Consider the following 21,709-nt stretch of genomic DNA (forward strand, 5'->3'; position numbering starts at 1 on the left):
GGGAAAATACTGCATCTTTATTTTATGTACTTCCCCCCAGGACAGGGCAGATGCTTTCCAGGGGCTTAGGAACCCAGCTCGACTCCCTTTAGGAAACACGCATCATGCTGAGCCCTCCACAGCACAGGTGTCAGGAAAGACAGATGTCCCACTCAGGGCGCTGCCACCGCCGGGGACGCACGACACTTACATCCTTCTGCCTGTGGAAGCCTATCTGTCCCACATCCATGTCAGCCGTTTTCTTCAGGTTAGACCACGGTGTGTACACCACATTAACGTTGTTCATCTTGCAGCCTGCCGAGAAAGACCGGCTTCAGCATGCAGGAAGAGTGACACTGAGCAACGTGTCCCCTCAACCGTGATTAAGTAAGCTACCATATCTGACAAAGGAAAAGGCCAGCCACCGGGTGTTTCAAACCGCAAGATAGTCTTAAAAAACTACCCAGCGAGGCAAATGGTAAAGCTGACAAACAAGTCAAGCCCAAGTGTTATGATGGAAGCAGGGCTCTACAGATTAGCTTCAGGGACTTTTGAGACTAAAGTTGAACGAAAAATTCACTACACGTGTTTTTAAAGAGAAAAGGACCAAACAGGTTTCCTCAAATTCTCAAAGGAGTCCTTGATCTAATAAAGCTTAAGCAGCAAGATAAAGCAAAAAGCATTGGTCTGAAATTCAAGAGACCTGCATTCTATCCTGGCGCCACCGCCAAACAGCTGTGTCGCTTTGGAAGAGTCCCCATGGCTCTTGGAATCTCATCTGAAACACGAGGAAATTGGACTAGTTTAGTAGATTTTTTGTTTTTTATTTCTTTTAGCAGAAGAATCTCTCGTATCAATCAAAGCAGGGATGCTCCAGAAGAAAGAGGGGCAGGTACCCCTGTTCACTCCTCCTCCTCTCCCCTGACCAACCCTACTTCACATTTCCCCTCTGTCTGACAGCTTCCCAGGTAGCTCCAAGAATTACAGTTTAATCACTGGTCCTCTAAGGCCCTTCCAAATTAGATGGCAATATATTTCAATGTTTGTTAAATCACCTGATACATTGAGGAAATCTAGTGAACATCACCTTACCTAAGCGATCAAAGCTAACATCACCAAAAAGGAGGCAAACTGGCACCATGTGCCTCCTAACTGTCATGTACAAGACTTCACTTACGTAGTATTCCTGCCAGAAAATGGGCAGCGTGACCCTACTGAACAGGAAGCATCAGACCAACCCAAAGTGGTCTCCACTCTGAAAGCACCAATATCTTGAAAGACAGAGAGGTGTCCAGATTAAAGGAGACTAGAGAGACATGACGAGTAAATATAACACATGATCCTGGATCAGAAAAGAACGCTATAAAGGGACAGCAGTGGGGCAACTGACAAAACTTACACATGGACTCTATATCAGATAACAGTATTCTATCCATTTCCTGAATTTGATCCTTGTAATGCAGTTACTTAAGACAATGTCCTTCTTAGGACATGCTGAACAGTCATGATGTCTACAATTTTCTTTCAAACGGTTCAGCTAAAAAAACCACTGAGTATATTACAGAGAGAAAATAAACAAATCTAGAAAAAAATGTTGAATCTAAATGAAAGGCATACAAGAGCTGTGTTTTTCTAGCAACTTTTCTGTAGGTTTAAAATTTTTTTTCAGAATTAAGTTTAAAAAAAAATCTCCATTGTGGGAGATACAAAGATGGATCGGATAATGGATCCTGCCTTCCAAGACTAAGGAGAGCAGATAAGTACATTAATAACTTCAACTAAAAGCAGAAGTCATCAAATGATTCTGGAAGAGATACAGGTAGAGAGCTAAGGTAGTCAGAGAGGGCAGCGGTCATGCAGAGCTGAGGGAAGAGAAAGGAGCCACGGGAGAGATTAAGTTCCTTAATTCTTAATTCTTTAAGCTCAGCTTCTTCATCTATAAAATGAAAATAATACCTAACACAATAGGGTTGATAAATGAATCACCTGTCATGTTTTTGGCAGTGCCAGGCATGTAACGAACATTCAGTGTTAGCCATTATTACTAGTACTACAATTACTGTGTGGACCTTGAACCTCAGCATGGATCTAGACATGTGATGCCTGAGCAGCAGACAAAACTGAGGGCACAGGGAACAACATAAGCAAAGGCATAAGGTAGGAAGACAGCAAAGTTTGCTGTGACTGGACTCTGAAAAAAATGAAGGGAAACAAAGCCTAGTCAGATCAGAGAAGCTTACACGCCCGCTTAGGAAGTTTGGACCAAACTGTATAGACAAGCTGAGGGGTGTCACAGAAAGTGTCTAAGCTTTTAGAAAGTTTAATCTGGCAAGAGATTATAAAATGAATACAGAAGAGACAGACTCGATTCTATGATGACAAATAGCACTGAAGGTGCTCAACCAGGGAGGAAAATATTTTAATGACACTGGACGCAAACGGAGGGCACTCGGCAAACCTCATAGCAAAGACAATCTTCTGCTCCTCAGCATCCCCTGCTACTGACCCCTGGGAGTGAGAGCCTTGGGCTTCGCTCCTCATTCTGCTAAGTGAGCTACCCCTGTGGGGCTAAGAGGAGAGAGTGATTCAGTGTCATGACTCTTTCGTCCTCTTTTGTTTTCTCGAGAACTAGTACACTAGAAAGAGATTAAGAAGAGGGAGGCTGGGCCAAGAATAACGAGTCCAAAGCTCTCTTAATAAAGTCACATCTGCAAGCCAGGGGCATAGGAAGGGGACAAAAACACGTGAAAGCGGTTTCAACACACAAAGAAAGAGAATAATGATGGTTTCAATTTTTATTACTTTCATTTCAATAACCAGAGATCTTAACTGGAAACCTTAGAAACTCTTTCTACTCATAAAAATGGAATGTCCTAAAAACAACTGCAATTTAATGATTTATGGAGTTGAAAGTGAGTGGCTCTACGAGACACGATTTCCACTTTCTCAGGCTAGGTACCTGACTCAGTAAAGCTGCCCAGGTGAGATTCAGGAAATGCAGTCTAAGTGATGGGGAAGGGGTATACACTGCCCAGCTCTTATCCTGTGATTACCGACCCCTGGTACCTGCTGTCGGCTATGTGTCTGCCCCATGCTTATCTTCTATGCAGACCGTATTTTTTCCCAATCCTCTGGATCATCCCTCAACTTCATATCATACCGAACTTACCTCCACTCTATCCAGGAGTATGTCCTACAACTAAAATCCAATCTACTAGCTCAATCATCCTTAGCAGAACACCACCTCCCGGCTCCCCTTTTTAACTCCCACCTCTACTCCATCAATCGTCCTTCTTGACCTGTACTGACTATTGATGGATTAAACCCTGTACAGTGGAAACAAACAAGCACCAAGCGCAGTACTACAGGTCCTACCTAAAACATGTAGGCCGACTGTCTCAAAGCCCTTTGCACGTTAGAGTCGCCTAGAGAGCACTGTAAAAATACTGACTCTCACACATCACCCCAGACCAACTCGGTAAGATTCTCTGGGAGATAAAAAGATCAATGGACTTGATACCTTCAGTTTACAGAGAGAAAAAAGTACGTAAGGAGAGAAGGAAAGAAGGAAAAAGTAGGAAAGAGTGATTTGGAGACTTGGGTTCTAGGCTCTAGTAACAAATAATGGAAATAAAGACATCAAACATTACAAAGAAAGCCATGAGACACATCTCTTGCTTAGCTATTAGCATAATCTAACTTCCAAAAGTGTTTCTGTAAATTACCTTAAGTGTAGGCAGTCTAGACAACTTTCTATTCAAGGTAAGGAAAACAGGGTAGAAAGAGTTGAGACAAGGCCATGAACATTAGTGGGGAGGGAGATTGGTTTTTAGTTCTTTGACAGGTAGCACAACTGCCATCTGAAAGAACAAACCAGGGGAAAGGCATATGACACGTTATGCCTTTGACTCCAGCCAAAGTCAGCCATCTCTTCTCTAAGATATAATTTCAGACACAGAGAAAGTGGTGCTACTTCTGAAAACTCCTCCAGCAAAACTGACCTTGAATGCTATTGGCCTTCACAAGATGGGCACAGTCCATCAGTACTTCCTTGGGAATGTCTTCTATTTTCTCCCCCTGAAACACAAAAATAAACCCAATAGCTGACAACCTTGCTACTGATCAATACTGGAGCACTGTTAATAGGGCTCTGCTATCTGACTAGGCACAATTTTATTAGAAGCAGGGGTTCTTCAGCTGCATTTCAGAATATTGAAAAACGAAGTCCATTATGGAAATGTTTATTTAAACTAAGAGAAGGCAGCAATACTGATACTTAATAAGTGGGGGGAAAAAAACAGGGTATGAAAGAAAACCGCCAAAATATTAACTGTATTTATGTCTGAATAATTTTTCTTTCTTTCTTCTCATTCTAACTTTTAGAAACCTTGTAGGGAAATGGTGCTTATTTTTCACAATAGGAAGTCTTCTTAGCTGAGGTCCCCATAAACTCCCTCTCAAGAGACATTTTATAGTTTTGGGTCTCCATCATCTGGTTAAGTCCTCAGCATTAATCAGGAACCAAGCTCCTGATGTGTTAGATACAACCTTCCACCATAATGGAGAAAAAAACATTGATTCACTCTCTTTACAGATAACATATCAAAATCAAAGCTGAGTAAGCAGTCATTCCAAAAGAACAAAAATATATCAGAGGCAAGAGCTGGTGGATACCAACACAGCTCTGGCTCCTGTTAGGTATGAGATTACAGAAGCACTTCTACGTGGAATGAAACACTTTATCTACCTAAATATTCGAGGTAAATTAAGTTTATTCACTCTGTTTCTAATTTTTTTCTTAAAATGTTTTAAAACAGGAGTCTCTCAAATACCTAAATTTTGACCCAAAAAATTAGTGATGTAAGTTTGTCACTACTTTAATGACAAACCTTATCCTGGGCAATTCCCTGACCGCTTAAATAGAGGATTCCGAATATACCATCTTGATAACACAATGTCATCATTATGAGTATCAGCCATTACACTAGGCTATGATAAAGTGACAGTGGATGCCTTCAGGGGCTTCTGAACACACAGAAGCTGACTGATCCTATAATAAGCAAATCAATGAGTAATTAAAAAACAAAACAACAGCTACCACTTTTTGAATACACACTTTTGAATGTTAGGTACACAGAGTGAAGAGCCATAGGGAATGGACAGTATTATGCTCGTGTTACCAATGAAGATGACAAAGCTCAGCGAACTGGGCCAAGGTCTCCCAGATCTAGTAAGTGTCAGAGCTGAGACACGAACCTCGGACTACAGCACAACTGGCCGCAGAGAACGGTGCTTACGGAGATCTTGTTTCTTAGTCCTTGATATCAGGCTCTGCCCAGTACCCCTTCCCACCCTCTGTAGCTACTGCTACTCCTGAAGCCCCTCCTCTTCGTTTTCCTACTTCTAATGTGATATGAGCAGACCAGAACAAACAAAACCATCCAGCTCAGCAGCATGCAAAGTCCGAGTAAACAAACTCTGCAGGGAGAATCCAAGGTACCCTCAACATGTAAAGGCCAGAATTTTGACTGTGGGCTTTGTGTCATCTATGTGAATGAGATAAGAAACCTCTCAATAAGTGAGGCTTTCCTATAGGTTTTCAAAAATCAAAGGAGCCTAGGAAAAAACACTTGCTGAATATCCATGGTCTTCAAGGTTTGGGGTGAATTCAATTCAACAAAAAAAGAATGAACACACATAGCACTTAGTATATGCCAGGCGTTATTCTAAATGCTTCAGTTATGGTAGCTCATTTAATCTTCACAACAACCCAGTAAGATATGGACGACTAGCTCCCTTTTCCAGATGATGAAACGGGCACAGTTAAATATTTCACTCAAAGCCACACAGCTAGTAAGGAGCAGAGGCAGGATTCAAAGCCAGCAGTCTGGCTCCAGAATCTGGGTTCTGAATCACTTAGTCTTACTGCATCTCTAATGCTTACTTGGTACCTGCTAAGCACAAAGAGCTATGCCGTTTACTGCTGGAGATCAACTAGGTAAAAGTTCCTGAAGGAGCACACATTTTCATCAAGCACATTATGTGCTTCCAAAAGAAAATGAAATCAAACTTCTGTTCAAACAAGCAATAACTGGTGATAACTTGAGACTACCACCAGTATTTCCATTTCTGACACAGCAGAACTCAAAGGAAAAAATTTATTCTGAACCAAAAGGAAAGTTGGTAACTAACACCATACTTAATCTTCTTTAAACTTAAAGTCGTTCCAAAATGGCAAAGAATTGCCTGGGAAAACTCAGAATTTTTTTCCAGCACTGAGTTCACAATCTTCCTCTTTTCCTTTACAATACAGTTCTCAAAAACTTAAATAGAATAAGTAACATGGGGCACAATGTTTAACCTTGCTAGTAAATTTAAAAGTAAGTAACAATTAAGTAAATTTAAAAGTAAATAAAAAATAATTAAAAATTAAAAAGAAAGTAAATATTCTAAGTATAATGAAGTAGCACCTTGTGTTTATTAAAATGGTCAAAAGGGTGCTATTCTTCTTAAGTTATAAAATCCCAAAAAAGTTTTGGAAAATCTATGTATATCTATCAGATAGAATTTTAAGCCAGCACAATATTTTCAAAGGGCAATCTGGCATAAAAGGAGTTACCTTTTTATTTCCCAAAATGTTTTTATCTTTTGACCCAGTAATTTCATTTCTGAGAATTATTCTAAAAAAATTCAAAAGAAAAACATAAAGTAGTTCATAAAAATATTTCTTGTTGGGGATTAATAATGGTGAAACTGTAAGCAATTTATAATCCGACAAGGGGGCTCTCAAATTAACTGTGGCATATTATCAGCTCAAAGCAGCCAGTCAAAACAATCAATGTGCAAATGATACAGTAAGATGAAAAACTTTATAAACTGTAGCTTTAAAAGTAACACAATCAACCAAGGGAATGCCAAGGTGGAATGCAGACCAAGACAAAATAATCTAAGTGCATGACATAATATCACTGAAAGGGCCTGGGGGGAAAAGGCACTTACAAGTAACTTTGAAAAACAGTGTTTCAAATGGAAACTGTAAGGCAAAACCCTAAAATAATTGCACATAAACACTGTACTTTAGCTGATAAAGTTGTTTCCTATGGGGATACAGATTAACAAATCTGAAACTACTTCCACATACACTGGATTCAAATAAGTAAACAATGGTGGATGGTGGGAAGCCAGGCTTCCCACTGTCTGAGGAGGAAGTAATAGATAAGCAAGGAAGGAAGGTGAGAAAGGCCCCTGTGGTAACGGAGTCTTCAGAGACATCAGTAGGTAGCTTCATGTAGACACAGAAACCCTTATTCACATGAATTGCTAACACACCTTATGTACATACGCATATTTTCCAGCTCTGTCAGGTGAGAGGGCCTAGAAGCAATGACACTCCAGTAGCGATGAGCACATTCAGAGTCCAGATCTTGATTTCTAAATACCATTTCCCAATAAAAAGAACCAAGGTTCCTTGGAGAGATGGGGCAGGGAAAACACAAGATGAGCCTGCAGCGTCTTGCAGTGCCAGAAAGTGACACATGCTCAAAACCAAAATGACAGGAGTATGTCAGAGGAACACAGGAGCCGAGGTGAGAGAGTCAAAGCAGGGACAAGTTTAGTAACAAAATAACATAGTACTGGATTCTAACCCAAAGTATTAAAAAAAAAAAAAAAAGGAGTCTGTACTGATATAAGCAAATGACTGAATTAAATACATGGGGGAGAAGAGATAACTCTTCCCTACAGAAGAATTTCAAACAATATATGCAGACACCCCCCATTCCAGGATGTGTAGCTTAATTCCATCCTCTCCCCCTTGAGTATGAACTGGACTTAGTGACCTGCTTCCAAATAATACAGTGTGGAAGTGGGGAAAAAAGCAACTCTCTAGTGGAAAAACCTGGCAAACACTACCCTGGCCAGGAGATCAAGGTTAACGCCATCGTGGTAAGTCCTGTTAATGCACGTACCCCTGACATGATGGGATAAGAGCACCTCACCTCTGTGCTGTTTCTCCCCCAAACCCGTAACCCATCTAGTCATGAGAAAAACATCAGATAAACCCCCATTGAGTGACATCCTATAAAAACCTGACCAGTACTTCTCATACTGTCAAGGTCATGACAAACAGGGAAACAGTGAGAAACTGTCACAGACCAGAGACTAGGCAGACATGACAACTAAAATGCAATGTGCGACCTTGGACCAGATCCTGGAACAGAAAAAGGACATTAATGGAAAAATCAGAGAAATCAAAATAGAGTCCAGAGGTTAGTTAACAGTGATGCACCAATGTTGGTTTCTTAGTTCTGACAAATCTACCATGGCAATGTGAGACGTTAACAACAGTGCAAACTGGACGGGGGGGATACAGGAACTCACACTATCTCTGTAGCTTTTCTGTAAATCTTAAATCATTCCAAAATAAACATTTTAAAAAAGCAATACACGTTATAATTATCTATACCTTATGATTCAACTATATAAAATATATGAATGTAGAGACAGGTTGGAAAAATAGTGGTTTTATGTTACTAGGGAACATTAAATTCTTCCTTTACTAAGATAATGCTGTTTTAAATTTCCCAGAGAAGCCCCTGACAACTAGGAGCATCTGCCCTTGGTGAGACAGGAGAGTCACATGAGTCTGAGAAAAAGGAACCACAACATGATCTCCCCAGGAGAAGACTGAAATGTCAACTGAAATGAGAGGGAGAGAAAGCAGAGGCGACACATAGCACACTTCAGCTGGCAGGATAAGACAGTGCTTCTGGCAGGAAGTATGTACTGTGTCCCCTTCCAAGCCTCAAAAATCACCAAAATTTCTGGCTGATTTTCTGGGTTGGGGGAAGACACCTCTTCATTTGCTAATTTTTAGACTTTTGTACATACTTAATACTTTAAAGCAGCTTACTTACAAAAAAAGGATAGAGGACAAGATATGATGAAGAAAAAGTCATGAATCCATGTTTAAATCCAGTTACCTTATGTAATCGAAGGTATACATGAGCCGAAGAGAGTTTGTCCACATGAAACCTACGAAGAATGAAAACCACTTTTAGCAAGACGTACACGATAACCAGCTCCTCAGGCCACGTGCATTAAAGCATTCCAATCCGAAATGTGGACTCGGTGCCTACCACGCACTAAGCCCAACGCGGAGCATAAGACACAGTCACCGCAGCCACAGGGCTCGCTATCAAACGGGAGCGGTGAGAGAAACGTGGGAAGTGCCGCGGCTGTGTGAGACTCAGTGCCAAGATGAACACGAGAGACAGTACGTGTTAAGTGCCCTGGGAAGGGTGAGTTCTCAAATGAGAAAGAGCCATCGGTGACCAAAGGCTTCACTGATGAGCTGAGATTTGGTGGGTCCCAGGCTGAAGCACAGGACCTAGAGCAAATACTAGGAAAGGAACTTTAGGTGAGAAGAGAAGGGAATGAGAGAAGTCATCGAGACTCCAGTGTCGTAAGCCTGGGAGACTCGCTGGATCACTGACAGAAACCCCTTACAGCTGCAGAGGGTGCCAGCTTAGAAAAATGATGGCAGGTTTGGTTCGGGACAACACGAATTTCCAGCGAAGGCAAAACAATCCAAAGAGAATGTCAATCAGAGTTGGGAGAGTCAAGTGAAGACTGAAGACAGTAAGCAGACCACAGCACAAATCAACAATTTATCCAGACTTACGTCCAACAGTGGCACTAATATACTTCTCCTGGGAGAGCAGGGTGATTGCCGGTTACAACACTGTCCTAAATTCAGAATGCCCTCCCACCCCAATGTCCCTTATTTATCTTACATTAAGGCTCTATCAGTCACCAATTAAAATTAATGATTTCACCAAGTCCAACATTTTGGGATATTAAGTTTTTCATATTTACAATTCACCAAATGAAGCTGACTTCTCTTTCCAACACCCAGAGATGCCTCCAGAATGCTAACAGACAATGGTCACACACCACCAGCACCTTGTGACTCTGTTAACTTTAGTCATCTCTTCCTTAGTCCTTACCTTTCCAGACTGAGGAGTGTTCAGTAAAACCCTAAGGAGGCATCATGACATCCTATTATATATTTCTCTAGACATTTTCTTAGCATTACTGGATTTTTTACAACTGAAAATGGCTACATCCTCACACCTCGTCCAAGAGGTAGGCAGTGTGATTCTATATAAAGATTAAGATTATTCTGTTTCCAATGTCCTCTTTAAGGTTAAGCATCTTGCTAGTCACTTTGGATGTAGAAAAATGTTAGTTTTGGCATCTATGATGACTCTCAGTTTTATTCTTAACCATTACTGATAGCCAGAAATGAATATAGCATCTTAATTTGATTAATTTTTTCCTATTGGTTAATTTAGTCATTTGCATTCTCCTGTAAGTGTTTCTTACTGATGATCATCTTCGCTTGCCATTTTCCACCTTTTTTTTTTGAAATCTAGAAATTGTATCTCATCACCCTCTTTCAGCATCTTAGGAAAATATACCCCATTAGTAAGCAAGCCCAACTAGAAAATTTCTCCCATTCCAATTTGTTTTAAGACAGTTCTCTATTTACAACAACTCTTTCCTGTGTATCCATAATAGCTCAACTGTATTCTGATTTTTCTTAAAAGTCTCTGATGTGGAATTTTGTGAAAAGAAATACACAAATAGCTCAATATCTATCTACTGGGTTCATACACAGGTAGTCAAAGTACTAAAACACACACAGGAATATCACTGCTGATCTTCTCACAGGAACCGCTAGAGAGGGCAGGGGGAACACATGGACTTATGGGGCTTTGACTGAAATGTAAAACAAACAAACAAACAAAAAAGCCAGCTCTGTAAATAAACTATCTTGAGCAAGTTTTCTTAAAAACCTTTTAGAACCTCCGCAAATGCTGCCTCAGAGGTTAAATTCGGCCAATTAGTTCCCTAGTTCCTTCTCTTGTTACCTTCCTCTCCCTGCTTAATCACTATCACCCTTTACTGAAGGCAGAGACCAGAAACGTCAATAAATGAGCATACATGACCTAAGTGTGCGGAGGTGCAGGGAACCCAAAGCTGATGGTTTAACTGCTTCAGGTAGGGTCTCTGGAAATACTACTTATCAGGGAGTTTGGAGGCAGTAAATGCACACTCTTGCTATTTCCCTTTTTTTTTTTTTTAAGATGAATTTAGTTCTGTTCTCATTTAACCCTAGAAAAATCCTTTGCTTAAAAGCACCTCAGGAGGCTTTCTGGTGTAAACTCAGATGCTGACATTCACAGAGGTTAAGTTCCAGAGTCGACGTCAGAGTGGCTCAGGCTGAAAATCTGCCCTGGAATGTGGATCAAGTGATCCACACGTCCGACCAGGAACGTTTCCAGGATTGACAGTTTATGAACCGGAACAGGTCTTGAAATTGCGGGCTATTCCAGCTCACATCAAACCTAGAATAGCTTCTGAAAGTAAAGGTCAGTCACTTCTGATAACAGGTATTAAATCTCAAGACCATTAAAGTGTCAAAGTCGGCGTCCAGGCACCTGCACACACCAAGTTGGTAAACAGCATTCTGAGACACGGTAAACCTTAATGCAATGGAAAACCCAAGGCATAACACATGAAGTGTAGGTTGGAAATTGGAACTTTCTCTTCCACTTACTTAATTTTCTTTTTTTCAAACGTCAGATAAAAGGCTGTGGTAAATTGACTTTCATGGTGCATCTGAACAGGTAACCTCTTCTGTGCAGGTGTTTCTGCCCCTGACAGCAGGTGACTACAGGAACAATCATTCTTAGCTCCTGTGGCACATCTGGAGATCTCTGAGCTTCGACTGAGTTTGGTGAGCAGCAAAATAAAATTATTTTGGAAGGACGCTAAGAAAGCATGTATTGTTATTTTTAAAATTTCCATGAGTTATTTTAGAAAGAGGGAGTAGGGGCTAGACCAAGTAAGGGTTAAAGTCTTTGTCGGGAAGACAAAGGGAATTCAGTCTGTATTTTTTTTAAAGCTGGACCTGGTTGGACGCTCCATCTGTTCCATCTACGTGGAAGCTTGGGTCTATTTTCTCCACTGCTTCTGGTGAAGCCCTCATGCACCCGCTCGAGAGGGGCGGTCTGAGTGTGTAAGTGCCGGGGTTTCAGGAACTTACTGTGAGGAGACACACAGGAGGTAAAAGGCAGCCTATGCTCCCGAGGCCTTTGCGGTCAGGCCCCAGATTTAACCCTAAGACCTCATGCTCAGTTTCCGCGGTAATTATAAATGAAGGGGGCTGACAGTCAGCTATTTACCACTGAACATTCATAAACAAAACACAAAGCATGAGTTCTAGTTTTAATCATAGGAGTAAGGTGGTTGGCCAAGTCTAGGAAAGTAAATAATGATCCAGAGAAAGCAGAACCAAAATTGTTACTTACCAAATATCCTCAGGCCAGCCATACTTTATCAGATCTTCATCTGCAGAGAGAGAGAAAACAAAGGAAAAAAGAAAAATGAAGGTCTTAAGAGATACAAATCACTACGTTTAAAATAAATAAGCCACAAGGATATATTGTACAGCACAGAGAAACACAGCCATTATTTTGTAATAACTTTAAATGGAGCACAGTCTAAAAAGTACTGAATTACTATGTTGAACACCCGAAGCTAATAATACTTTAAATCAACTATACTTTGATAAAATTTTTAAAAAAATTTTTAAAAAGGTTAAATGAAATATGCCAGAGTTTATCATACATTGGAAAGGGGAAAAATACTAATCCTTTCCACAAAACTTTTTCTTTCCCTTAATGGAGAAAAAGGTTTTGATGCTTGAAAACACAGGGGAAAAAATGTAAAAAAATAGTTTTACAATTGGATAATTATAATTTTAATAATACTCGTAGTCTAAAATTCAAAGATATTTCTATTTGAAGATAAAACTAACACTCACAAATCAGAGCAGCTAAGAAGATGCATTAGAAAATTGATTCACTGTAATAATACTATGCATTAAAATGGTTTTGCTAGAACTTTAAAGCCAGTGGATTGTATTTTACTTCTTTAAAAAAAAAACTTCTCAATTATAAAATTGTAGAAAATTAGGTTATACAAACACCAGAAGTATACAAAAGAAAGTGAAATCCACCTAAAATTGTTACATATGAAAACAAGAATAAAATAGAAAAAAAACAGGCAAACGTTAAAGTAACTGTCCCTAGGGGTGGAACATGGGTATTGGAAAGGATGAGGTAGGGAACTGTTTTTCACTACAAGCTTTTTGTTATTATTTGAATTTTTAGGCTATATATTTGTTAGATGAAAATAAAGTAAAAATTTAAAAAGTTCTTTGGAAACAATGACTACTTGATTCTACCACATGGATAAACTTTTCTATTGTTCACATTTGGATTGCTTTAATTAATGCTTCAGTAAATATTTTTTAGACAAATATGTCCACATTCCTAATTATTTAAGGTATATTTCAAAAAGGTGAAGTATTCATTCAAAATGTACACATATTTAAAGGCTAATAACACATATCACTATAGAAAGGCTATCTCAATGTATACCTCTAATAGCCATATTAAATTAGTAACTAATTGTGTTTAATACAGAAGCATTTTTAAAGGATTAAACACAAAGTTAAAATGTGTAAGGTAAACACAATGATTCATATATGACGATTTAAAATGGGCTCAAGAAAATATAATCTACCTAACCTGAATGAGGTATTTATTTTCCAGACAAGGAAAAGGGTACCAGAGTGTCCTCTTGGGTGAGGGTGCTCAAAGCAACTGCAGACACCCCGAGTTTTCCAAAGGGTTTCCTACTAGCTTCAGTGAGAAGCTGAGTAAACAGCCAACAGGTCATCAGAAAAAGGGAAATATAAAAACCTCTTTTCCTCATTCAGGCAATGTTTGGCTCCCTGATGACACCTGCTGGCTAATAAAAGGAACACACCTGAAAGCTTTTTTGTGAAAGTAAATCATCCAACTTAAAATTCACTTATGTTCCATCCAGCTTTTAGTCTGAAGTCATCAAGGCTGTTAGAAATGAATGTGATGTGCCAGGAGCACTAGAGAACAGGGTACCTTAAAAATGTAATACTGTTCTTACAAAGCAGACTAGGAGAGTTGAAGAGTCCAAGAGTTCCTGGGGAAAAGTGTTCTATACACAGATTTTTTTCTACACATATTTTAATGACAGCAAAACACCACTCCAGTGGGCTCCAGACAGAATCGAAATTTAAATCTGTAGACATAAACTAGATCTGTACCTGCAGATATAAATTCCTACAACAGTCGTTTAAGGGATTCCATGATCTAGCCCATCCTCACCCAGTTTTCCACAAAGCCTTCTCCACTCTCCTAACCACATGTACTCTCTCTCACCACTACATCTACAGCATCTGTTATTAATATTACTTTTTTTGCCCATAATTTTTTTATACTTTATTTTTTAGAGCAGTTTTGGTTCACAGCAAAATTGGCCCCTATTTGTTTTCGTGTTCCTCCACCCGAATGAATACTGTGAAAGCACAGAATCAGTCTTCCTCTTCAGACACTCACAGAGGCTGGCACGCGGGCTCACACAGACAAGCCCCAGCAAATAGCAAACTAAACCGGAAGGAAAAGGAGACACAGTGGGAATGTCACTGGCACAGCCGTCTTAGTCAGGACCACTGGCAGCCCAACCGTGTGAACCAGCACCAAGGCAGCCCTTCACTGTAAAAATACACAGAGCCCCCTCCCCAGAGCTGCACAGGGCCAAACTCACACCGTCTCTGCCTTCGATGATTCTCAGGGACCTACATCTTGGACTTACAGCCTTCGTGTGGTAGAGGGGAAAGCAGATTTGGTCGGGTTTGGATCCATACCTACTGTAGATACCGATGGCTCCTGTAACTGTGCCTTAATTGTTCAGTGTAACACAGAGAAAGCATCCCCTCCTCAGCTAGTTCATCAGGAGGATGCTATGAGAAAAATCACCCATGACAACTTATGGGTGACTAGAAGAAATACCAAACTCAAGTATTAATATGCTTCAGACTGCGTCTCCATCTAGTCACACCCAGAGTCAATGTCATAAATCATTATATGGAAAAACTGTTTAAAAATGAGTTATTTTATGTTGTTTCTGTTTTTTTCTCTCGGCTAGGATGTAACAATCTTGCTTATACTGATTCTGCTTTATGGCTACCAGTTTCACAGCAAGGTTCTAAACTGTTATATGGATCTGATTTATAACTGCATAATTATACAACTATTATATAGATCACATCATACTTATCATGTTTTATACATTTTATGTATTATATATTATATGTACATATATGCTAACTATATATATACTTAGTATATGTAACTATATACATATGACATGTTTTTATATGACTGTATACATAGGTACATATAAGTTATACATAACTTACCACTGTTTTTGACATCTTTTAACTTGGGGCCTTATTTATTTTGTTAATAGCAAATGTCTCACACTGAAGAATGCTCCACTTGCCTCTTTTAGAGAATCAAGTTTAAACTGTCAGTTACAAACTGCACCTAGAACAAACACTGACGGTTCTAGAATAGGAAAAAACAAAGTAACACCTGGGGGTTAAAGAAAGGTGACTGCAGTGAATGAGGCAGCTCTCAGACTACTGAAGGCAGAGCCACCCAGCCATGGAGTGTTCCCAGGGCAGGAAGGAGGCAGCTTTGGGGACCTCCAGAGATAGATATAAATACAAATATTATAATATAATAAGATAATAAAATGTACAGAAAATGATCTTTCCAAAGTCCAAGGCACAGATTATTTTTATTTGATGAAAACTAGCACAGGTTAACCTCTGACTCACATCACCCTAAATCAAATGATACCACAAAACTCTTTGTAAGTTTCTAATCAGCAACAGGTGGTCCAATTAGTTCAAATACTTAACAGAACTAAATTCTAGGAAAGTTAATCAACTAGAATTCCTTATAACTGGTTAGTTAGTAGGAGTTAATTGAAAATTCATGTCCAACAAACCATGGGGAGAAAAGGCAATTAACACTTACCCGCTGGAAATTTCAAAATCAAATGCTTTTGAAAACTTACTTTCATATTTATCTTTTCCCATGTAAATAGTGTAGGCAGCTGAGTTAACTAGGACAAAACAAAAATGAGACATAGTTAGGTAACTTCATCACCAATGAAACTGTTTCACGGGAAAAACAAATGACAAATGCTTAGATTAGGGGTTGGCAAAACATGGCCCACAGGTCAAATCCAGCACTGTTTTTTGGACAGCCCTGGAGCTAAGAATGATTTTTATACATTCAAAAGATTGAAAGAAGCAAAAAGAAGAAGCTAGAGAGACTGTATGTGGCTTACAAAGTTTAAAATGTTTATTATCTGGTCCAAACAGAAAAAGTTTCCCAATTCTTATTAAAAATGGCTACTTTCCTACTTTCTCAAGGATACAGTTCAGTGCAATTCCAGTTCAGTCCTATACTTCTGCCTTCTACAAAATAGCTTAAAAAAGACTATACTTCAATAATATATATGTATATATGTATAAATAGCTTTAAAAAAAAACAAGCCAAAACCTTCACCTCAACCATTTAAAAATAGGTTCCTATACTTAGGCAAGTTTTATTTTTCATAATTTTATTTAGCCAATATTCGTTATGCTCCAGGTGTGCTGCATATTATAATAAGCTCCCTGCCACATTCAGGGTAAACACAGCTCTCAAACTTCTAATCAGTAATTCTGAGCCCTATTACACATTAGTATCACCTAATTATGCCCCAGCTCCTCCTAAGACTAACCAAATCCAAATCTCTGAGGACTGGCGTTTTTTTTAAAAGATCTCTTTTAGTGATTTTAATGTGAAGTCAGCCACATTAGTTAGGAACCACCACCCTAAATCAAACCAAATATTCTGGGTATGACTCACCTTAGGGAAGACATTTGCTTTACTGAGCTAGTGTGTTTCAACGTGGGCCTCCTCCATCTGGAGCCAAACAGATAGGTTTCCTAATTGAAACTCTAATTGGGTACTGGGTTTCCAAGCTGATCTACCAAAACCTGTCAGACCCCACTTGGATCTCGACTCCTGAATTAACAGTTCCTGGGCCTCTGTCTACAAAGCCCAGCAGACGGGTGCAAGGCTGGGCTGGGCAGTCTGCGGCTGTCGCTCCAGAGCATGGACTTACTGTGTGAGTGGAGCTCCGAAGGCCAGGAAGCAGCACTGTTTCATGTACAGACCCTTAAATTCGGGACTGCCTGTACTTTCAGTAATGAGACGCTCCTTAAATGATCAGCCACACTTGTCTCTCTTGGGGACGGAAAAGTCTCAATACCTTCAGCTAGCAGTTATGATGACACAGTCCATAATTACTTGGAAGTGGCCGAGAGAGAGGACTTGAAAGCAGAGGATGTTTGCGTTGACAAGTTGACAGAAATACTTGCCTATAACTGAGCATCTTATTAGCTTGATAAGCCCTTTGCATAGCATATAACAAATGCCAGGAGTGCAGGAATACAACCAAAAAAGTTTCAAACTCTCTCTGCATACTTAGGCCATTATTATATTTGTATGCCCTTTTGATCCTATAATGTCACCACTACAAGTATATATCCTATTAATTAATACACCATCAGGCAATGGTTTTTTTTTAGAACCTAAACACTCATGAATTAAGACTGGCTAAACACACTATAGAACATCAATAAACAAAATACCATGAACCCATTAAAAAGGGTAGGTGAAGAAATTAAGCAGCAGAACAGTATTTTTGTGTACCTATATACAGTAAGGTTCAATTTGTAAAAAATAAGTAATTGTGTATAAACACATTTATATATGTAATTTAAATATTTGCACCTGTTTTCTTTAAAGTGTGGATGGATATACATTTAACTGTTAACAATAGTTATCTTGTCTACTTGCTTACAAAATGTATAGATGATGTTTGTAATCAGAACAAAGGTAATTTTTTAAATGATTAAAATAAAGCTGTTTCTGCAGGCCGAGCTATCTAAATTACCACCAAGAGGATGACAGATGATGGTGTGGATGGCTGATCTATAAAATGAGGTGATTAAGAACAAAACTGCTACAAGCCCAAGCTGAGGGGCGTTCTATAAAATAATTCAACTGACAATGTCAGGAGAGACAAAGACTGAGCAACTGCTCCAGATAAGAAGACGCCAAAGGGTAATGAATGACAACAGAATGCAACAGTGATTTGTAATTTTCCTTTGTTCTAAATTCATTATTAGGACACCGATGAAAATGGAATAAAAGCTGCTGATTAGATAACAGTATCGCTGCAATGACAATTTCTTAACTTTGATAATGAAGAGTATCTTTTTGCAAGAGAATATCCTTGATTTTAGGAAAAACACCCTGAAGTATTTAAAGGTAAAATTCAACTTACTAACAATGTTTCAGGGGAAAAAAAAATCTTTGTGTGAGTGTGCAGAGAGAGAGGGAGGTAGAGAAAGACAAAGGGGTGAAAGGAGATGGGTTTGTATGGTAAAATGTTAGAATCTGGGGAGTCTGAGAGGAGGTTATAAAGGCAATCATTTTCTATTCTTATAACTTTTCTGAAAGGCTGAAATTATGTCAAAATGGAAAATTAAAAATAAAAAGGAGCATGATTGCTAAGAAGTTTGAATTAAGCTCCTATCCACGTTAAAAGGATAAAGGAAAAGTAAATTGAATTATTCTGGTACTTTTGTTATTCTCACCCAAATAATAAAAGGTTGATTAGCATGGGAATTCGTCATCTCGATGCAGGTGTAACCACCAACCCACCTTCAGAGGCGCTGTGATGATTTCATAATTTACATAACAATCTATCTCAAGACAGATACTATTAAAAGGTCCTAAAAGTACAAGTGAACTTAATGAGCCATGTGCTGATATATTGTGGGCCTGTAAATCAGATGGTCTTGAATTTCACACTAGAAATACAGCAAGGCTAATGTCTCATTATTCCATTGTGAGAGCATGAAACAAGAATTGAATAGATTTTAGCCAGAGATCCTAATTTGAAAAGGAAAGGCAACTGAGATTTCTATTGAGATTTTCTTTCCATTAAAAAAAAAAAAAAAGATTTTAGGCAGTAAACCATTAGCTGGTTGAAAAGCTTGGCTATCTATATGAGGTCATTTCCTGAAGAGTCTTTATGTTCAAGTTGTTTGCTATATTGGAACATGTAAAGTTTTACCACCATCTTAGTGGAAAAGTTGTAATTTTTTCCATTAACTTTTCAGTTTTAAAAGCTGCACAAGTGCAGATTTAATTAGATTTAGAGGCCAAATATTTTTTCGACAGGAAGCAATTCTGATATTATATAATGGAAGCCAATGAGAAAAATATGATCCACAAATCTGCTGAAGCACTCTGTTCTATTAAGGGCACCTGTCTGTGTATGACTGGTGCTCAAAGAATTTAGAATTGCTTTAAGGAGAATAAAGCAGCCAGCATAAAAAACATTTAGTACCTATATGCCCTGCCTGTATTTTTTATTCCATTGTTGGACTTGTATAGATAACTACGCTCTTGGGGACTCTCATGAGTGGAGACACTACAAAGAGATGCTCAAGCTATCTTATGACAGAGGGAGCAGGGAAGAGAGGGGATGAAAATGCTATTAGGGGCCTATAATGATTTTTCAGGCTAGTCTGAACTTTGTTTCTAGTAATTTTAATAATATGGGTAAGACAAACTAAACCTACAGAGGCAGAAGAATAGCTTATGACACACTGTGGAAGCCTAAACTATTAAGAAAAATAAGAGGATGTGACAATGATGGACTAGGAAGGATGGGAGTCTATGAGTTACAACTTCCCTAGGTTTCGATGTTCTCATGTCTAAAGAGAAAGTACCACCCTATTCAAACTCACACAAACATCATAGAGCTAGTTTCACTTAAATCTGGCCTTTAACAAGTAGGAAGAGAGTAGCAACAGAACAGTGTACTAGAAGTAAAAAAAAAAAAAAATATTTATTCAACAAGTATTTATTGAGTAACTATTATGAGCCAGGCACTATGCTAGAGAAACAAGATAAGGGGCTTACACTCTAGCTCAAGCATAAAGCATTTAATACCATGATAACTGCAATGTCAAAGGTATACACGGGTGTTAAGGGGGTCCCAAAAGAGGTATATCTAAGCAATCTCAGGGTAGGAACAAGGCAGGAAAAGTATTTGGAAAAGATAGGCGAGAGCTGTCCTAAGACAAAGTAGCTAACTGTGTGTTGATTCTAGGCAAAGGGAACAACATAAGCAGAGAAATGAAGACAAAGCATTTCCTGGGAACTAAACACATCCTTTCCTTGCCTGTCAAAGACAAATCAGAAACATTATGCCACTTTTCAAGATCCGGGACATCAACTTTGTCCAATGAGTGGCTGTATTGCCATTCCGGGGTCTTCTTACTGCTTTTTGTAGCATCCAGGCCCTACAACCCTTTTCTAGAAGGGTAATGCGCTATTCCTGTAAGGCAGAGTTGTTGGCAGGGGTCTCTTTCTCAAAGTGGGCAATTACCAGGGCACAGCCAGACTAAAGGTTATGGGGGTGGATGGGAGAGGGAAGAGTTGGGATGGGGGTGTGGAAAAGTCCACAAACTCTGCCCAGTTCCAGATAGCGACAGGAGGTCTTTCCGATTGAAGGACAAGAATAACTCCCCGAAGCAAAGACAGTAGGAGGAGATGCTCCCTCTACGCCCCCCAGGCCCTGACTAGGAGGCACACGGGGAGGATGGGGCCGGACACGGCGAGGGGACCGTGAGGGCGGAGGAAGAGTCACCCAATGCCGAGGAGGCACTTAAGGACCAGGCTCCGTGGCGGTCTAGGGGTCCCAACTTCGGAGCCCCGTGGTCGAGCAGAAACCCGAGAAGTGGCGGCGCCCACTCACCGCTGCTGCTGGTGAAGTAGAACACCATGATCTCGGCAGCGGCGCGGCCACTCCAGGGCCGAGAATCAGCACTTAACTCTGGAAGCTCTGGATACCGGAAGCGCGGAGGCCGTCTGTGCCCCGGAACTCCTCCGAGAACTTCCGGCGGACGTCGGGTGACGTCATAATGCCTGCGGCCGGCACCGCCTTCAATCCTAGTGAGGAGGAAGTGTGGGCGCGCTCCGGGCTTTAGCTTACTTGGGAGTTGAGGAAAAGGTTGGAGCCAGGACCATTGGTGGTTGGAAAGCAATGCAGGGAAACTCCGTCTTCTTAAGAGAAAAATGCCCCTGGCTGACTGTATTTTCAGACCCTCCACCCAGTTGGCGGTCAAGTCTTGAGGCTTCTTTGTTGGTTTTATCTGTTCCGTCTCACCCGCGTATGGACTCCGGAAGAGCAGAAAACTTTTGCCCAGCTGGGTGGTCACTGAGCCAATCACGGTACTTGACCGTTAGTAGAAGCTCATTAAGTTTTCAATAAACCCAGATTCCTCCAGGATTCTCATTCTTGCTCCACCGCTTGTTGGGCACATTCCGTGCCACACTTACCTTAACTGCAAAACGAAGATGAATAAAGCAGCTAATTAACAGGTTATTTTAAAGGGTCTAATAAATTCATAGGCACAAAGGATTTAGAACATAGTGAGCAGTCAATTACAGTGAGTTGTTGGCGGTATGCTTCTTTGGATTTGGACTCAGACTGCTCTGCCTTTAAATCTGAGTTCTGCCATCTATGAAATTGGGCAAATTCCAAACCTCTGAACCTCAGTAAAGTGGAAATAATCTTCAAGGAAAAGTCCCACAGCACTTAGCTTTGACCTGATTATTTTTGCAACTTCACT

General features: G+C 39.8%; 1 protein-coding gene across 3 annotated transcripts in view; it reads right to left on the reverse strand.

Annotated features, from left to right (window-relative positions):
* The window catches only part of CCDC25 (coiled-coil domain containing 25), a 34,155-nt gene extending 13,184 nt beyond the window's left edge, over window positions 1-20,971 (reverse strand). For 2 of the 3 annotated variants that reach the window (XR_010379204.1, XM_064482493.1), the window contains exons 1-6: window positions 20,833-20,971; window positions 16,018-16,065; window positions 12,357-12,396; window positions 8,961-9,012; window positions 3,981-4,056; window positions 191-294 (exon numbers count right to left, since the gene is read on the reverse strand). Coding sequence is in view for 2 of the 3 variants with exons in the window: in XM_064482493.1 (XP_064338563.1) it covers window positions 191-294; window positions 3,981-4,056; window positions 8,961-9,012; window positions 12,357-12,396; window positions 16,018-16,065; window positions 20,833-20,860 (348 nt within the window). In the remaining variant the exon portion in view is untranslated. The remainder of the gene's footprint in view (window positions 1-190; window positions 295-3,980; window positions 4,057-8,960; window positions 9,013-12,356; window positions 12,397-16,017; window positions 16,066-20,832) is intronic. The other variant, XM_010995473.3, reaches the window with a different exon arrangement.
* Between the last annotated feature and the right edge of the window lie 738 nt (window positions 20,972-21,709).

The sequence above is a fragment of the Camelus dromedarius genome, chromosome 36 (assembly GCF_036321535.1).
Source record: "Camelus dromedarius isolate mCamDro1 chromosome 36, mCamDro1.pat, whole genome shotgun sequence".
Taxonomy (NCBI): Eukaryota; Metazoa; Chordata; class Mammalia; order Artiodactyla; family Camelidae; genus Camelus; species Camelus dromedarius.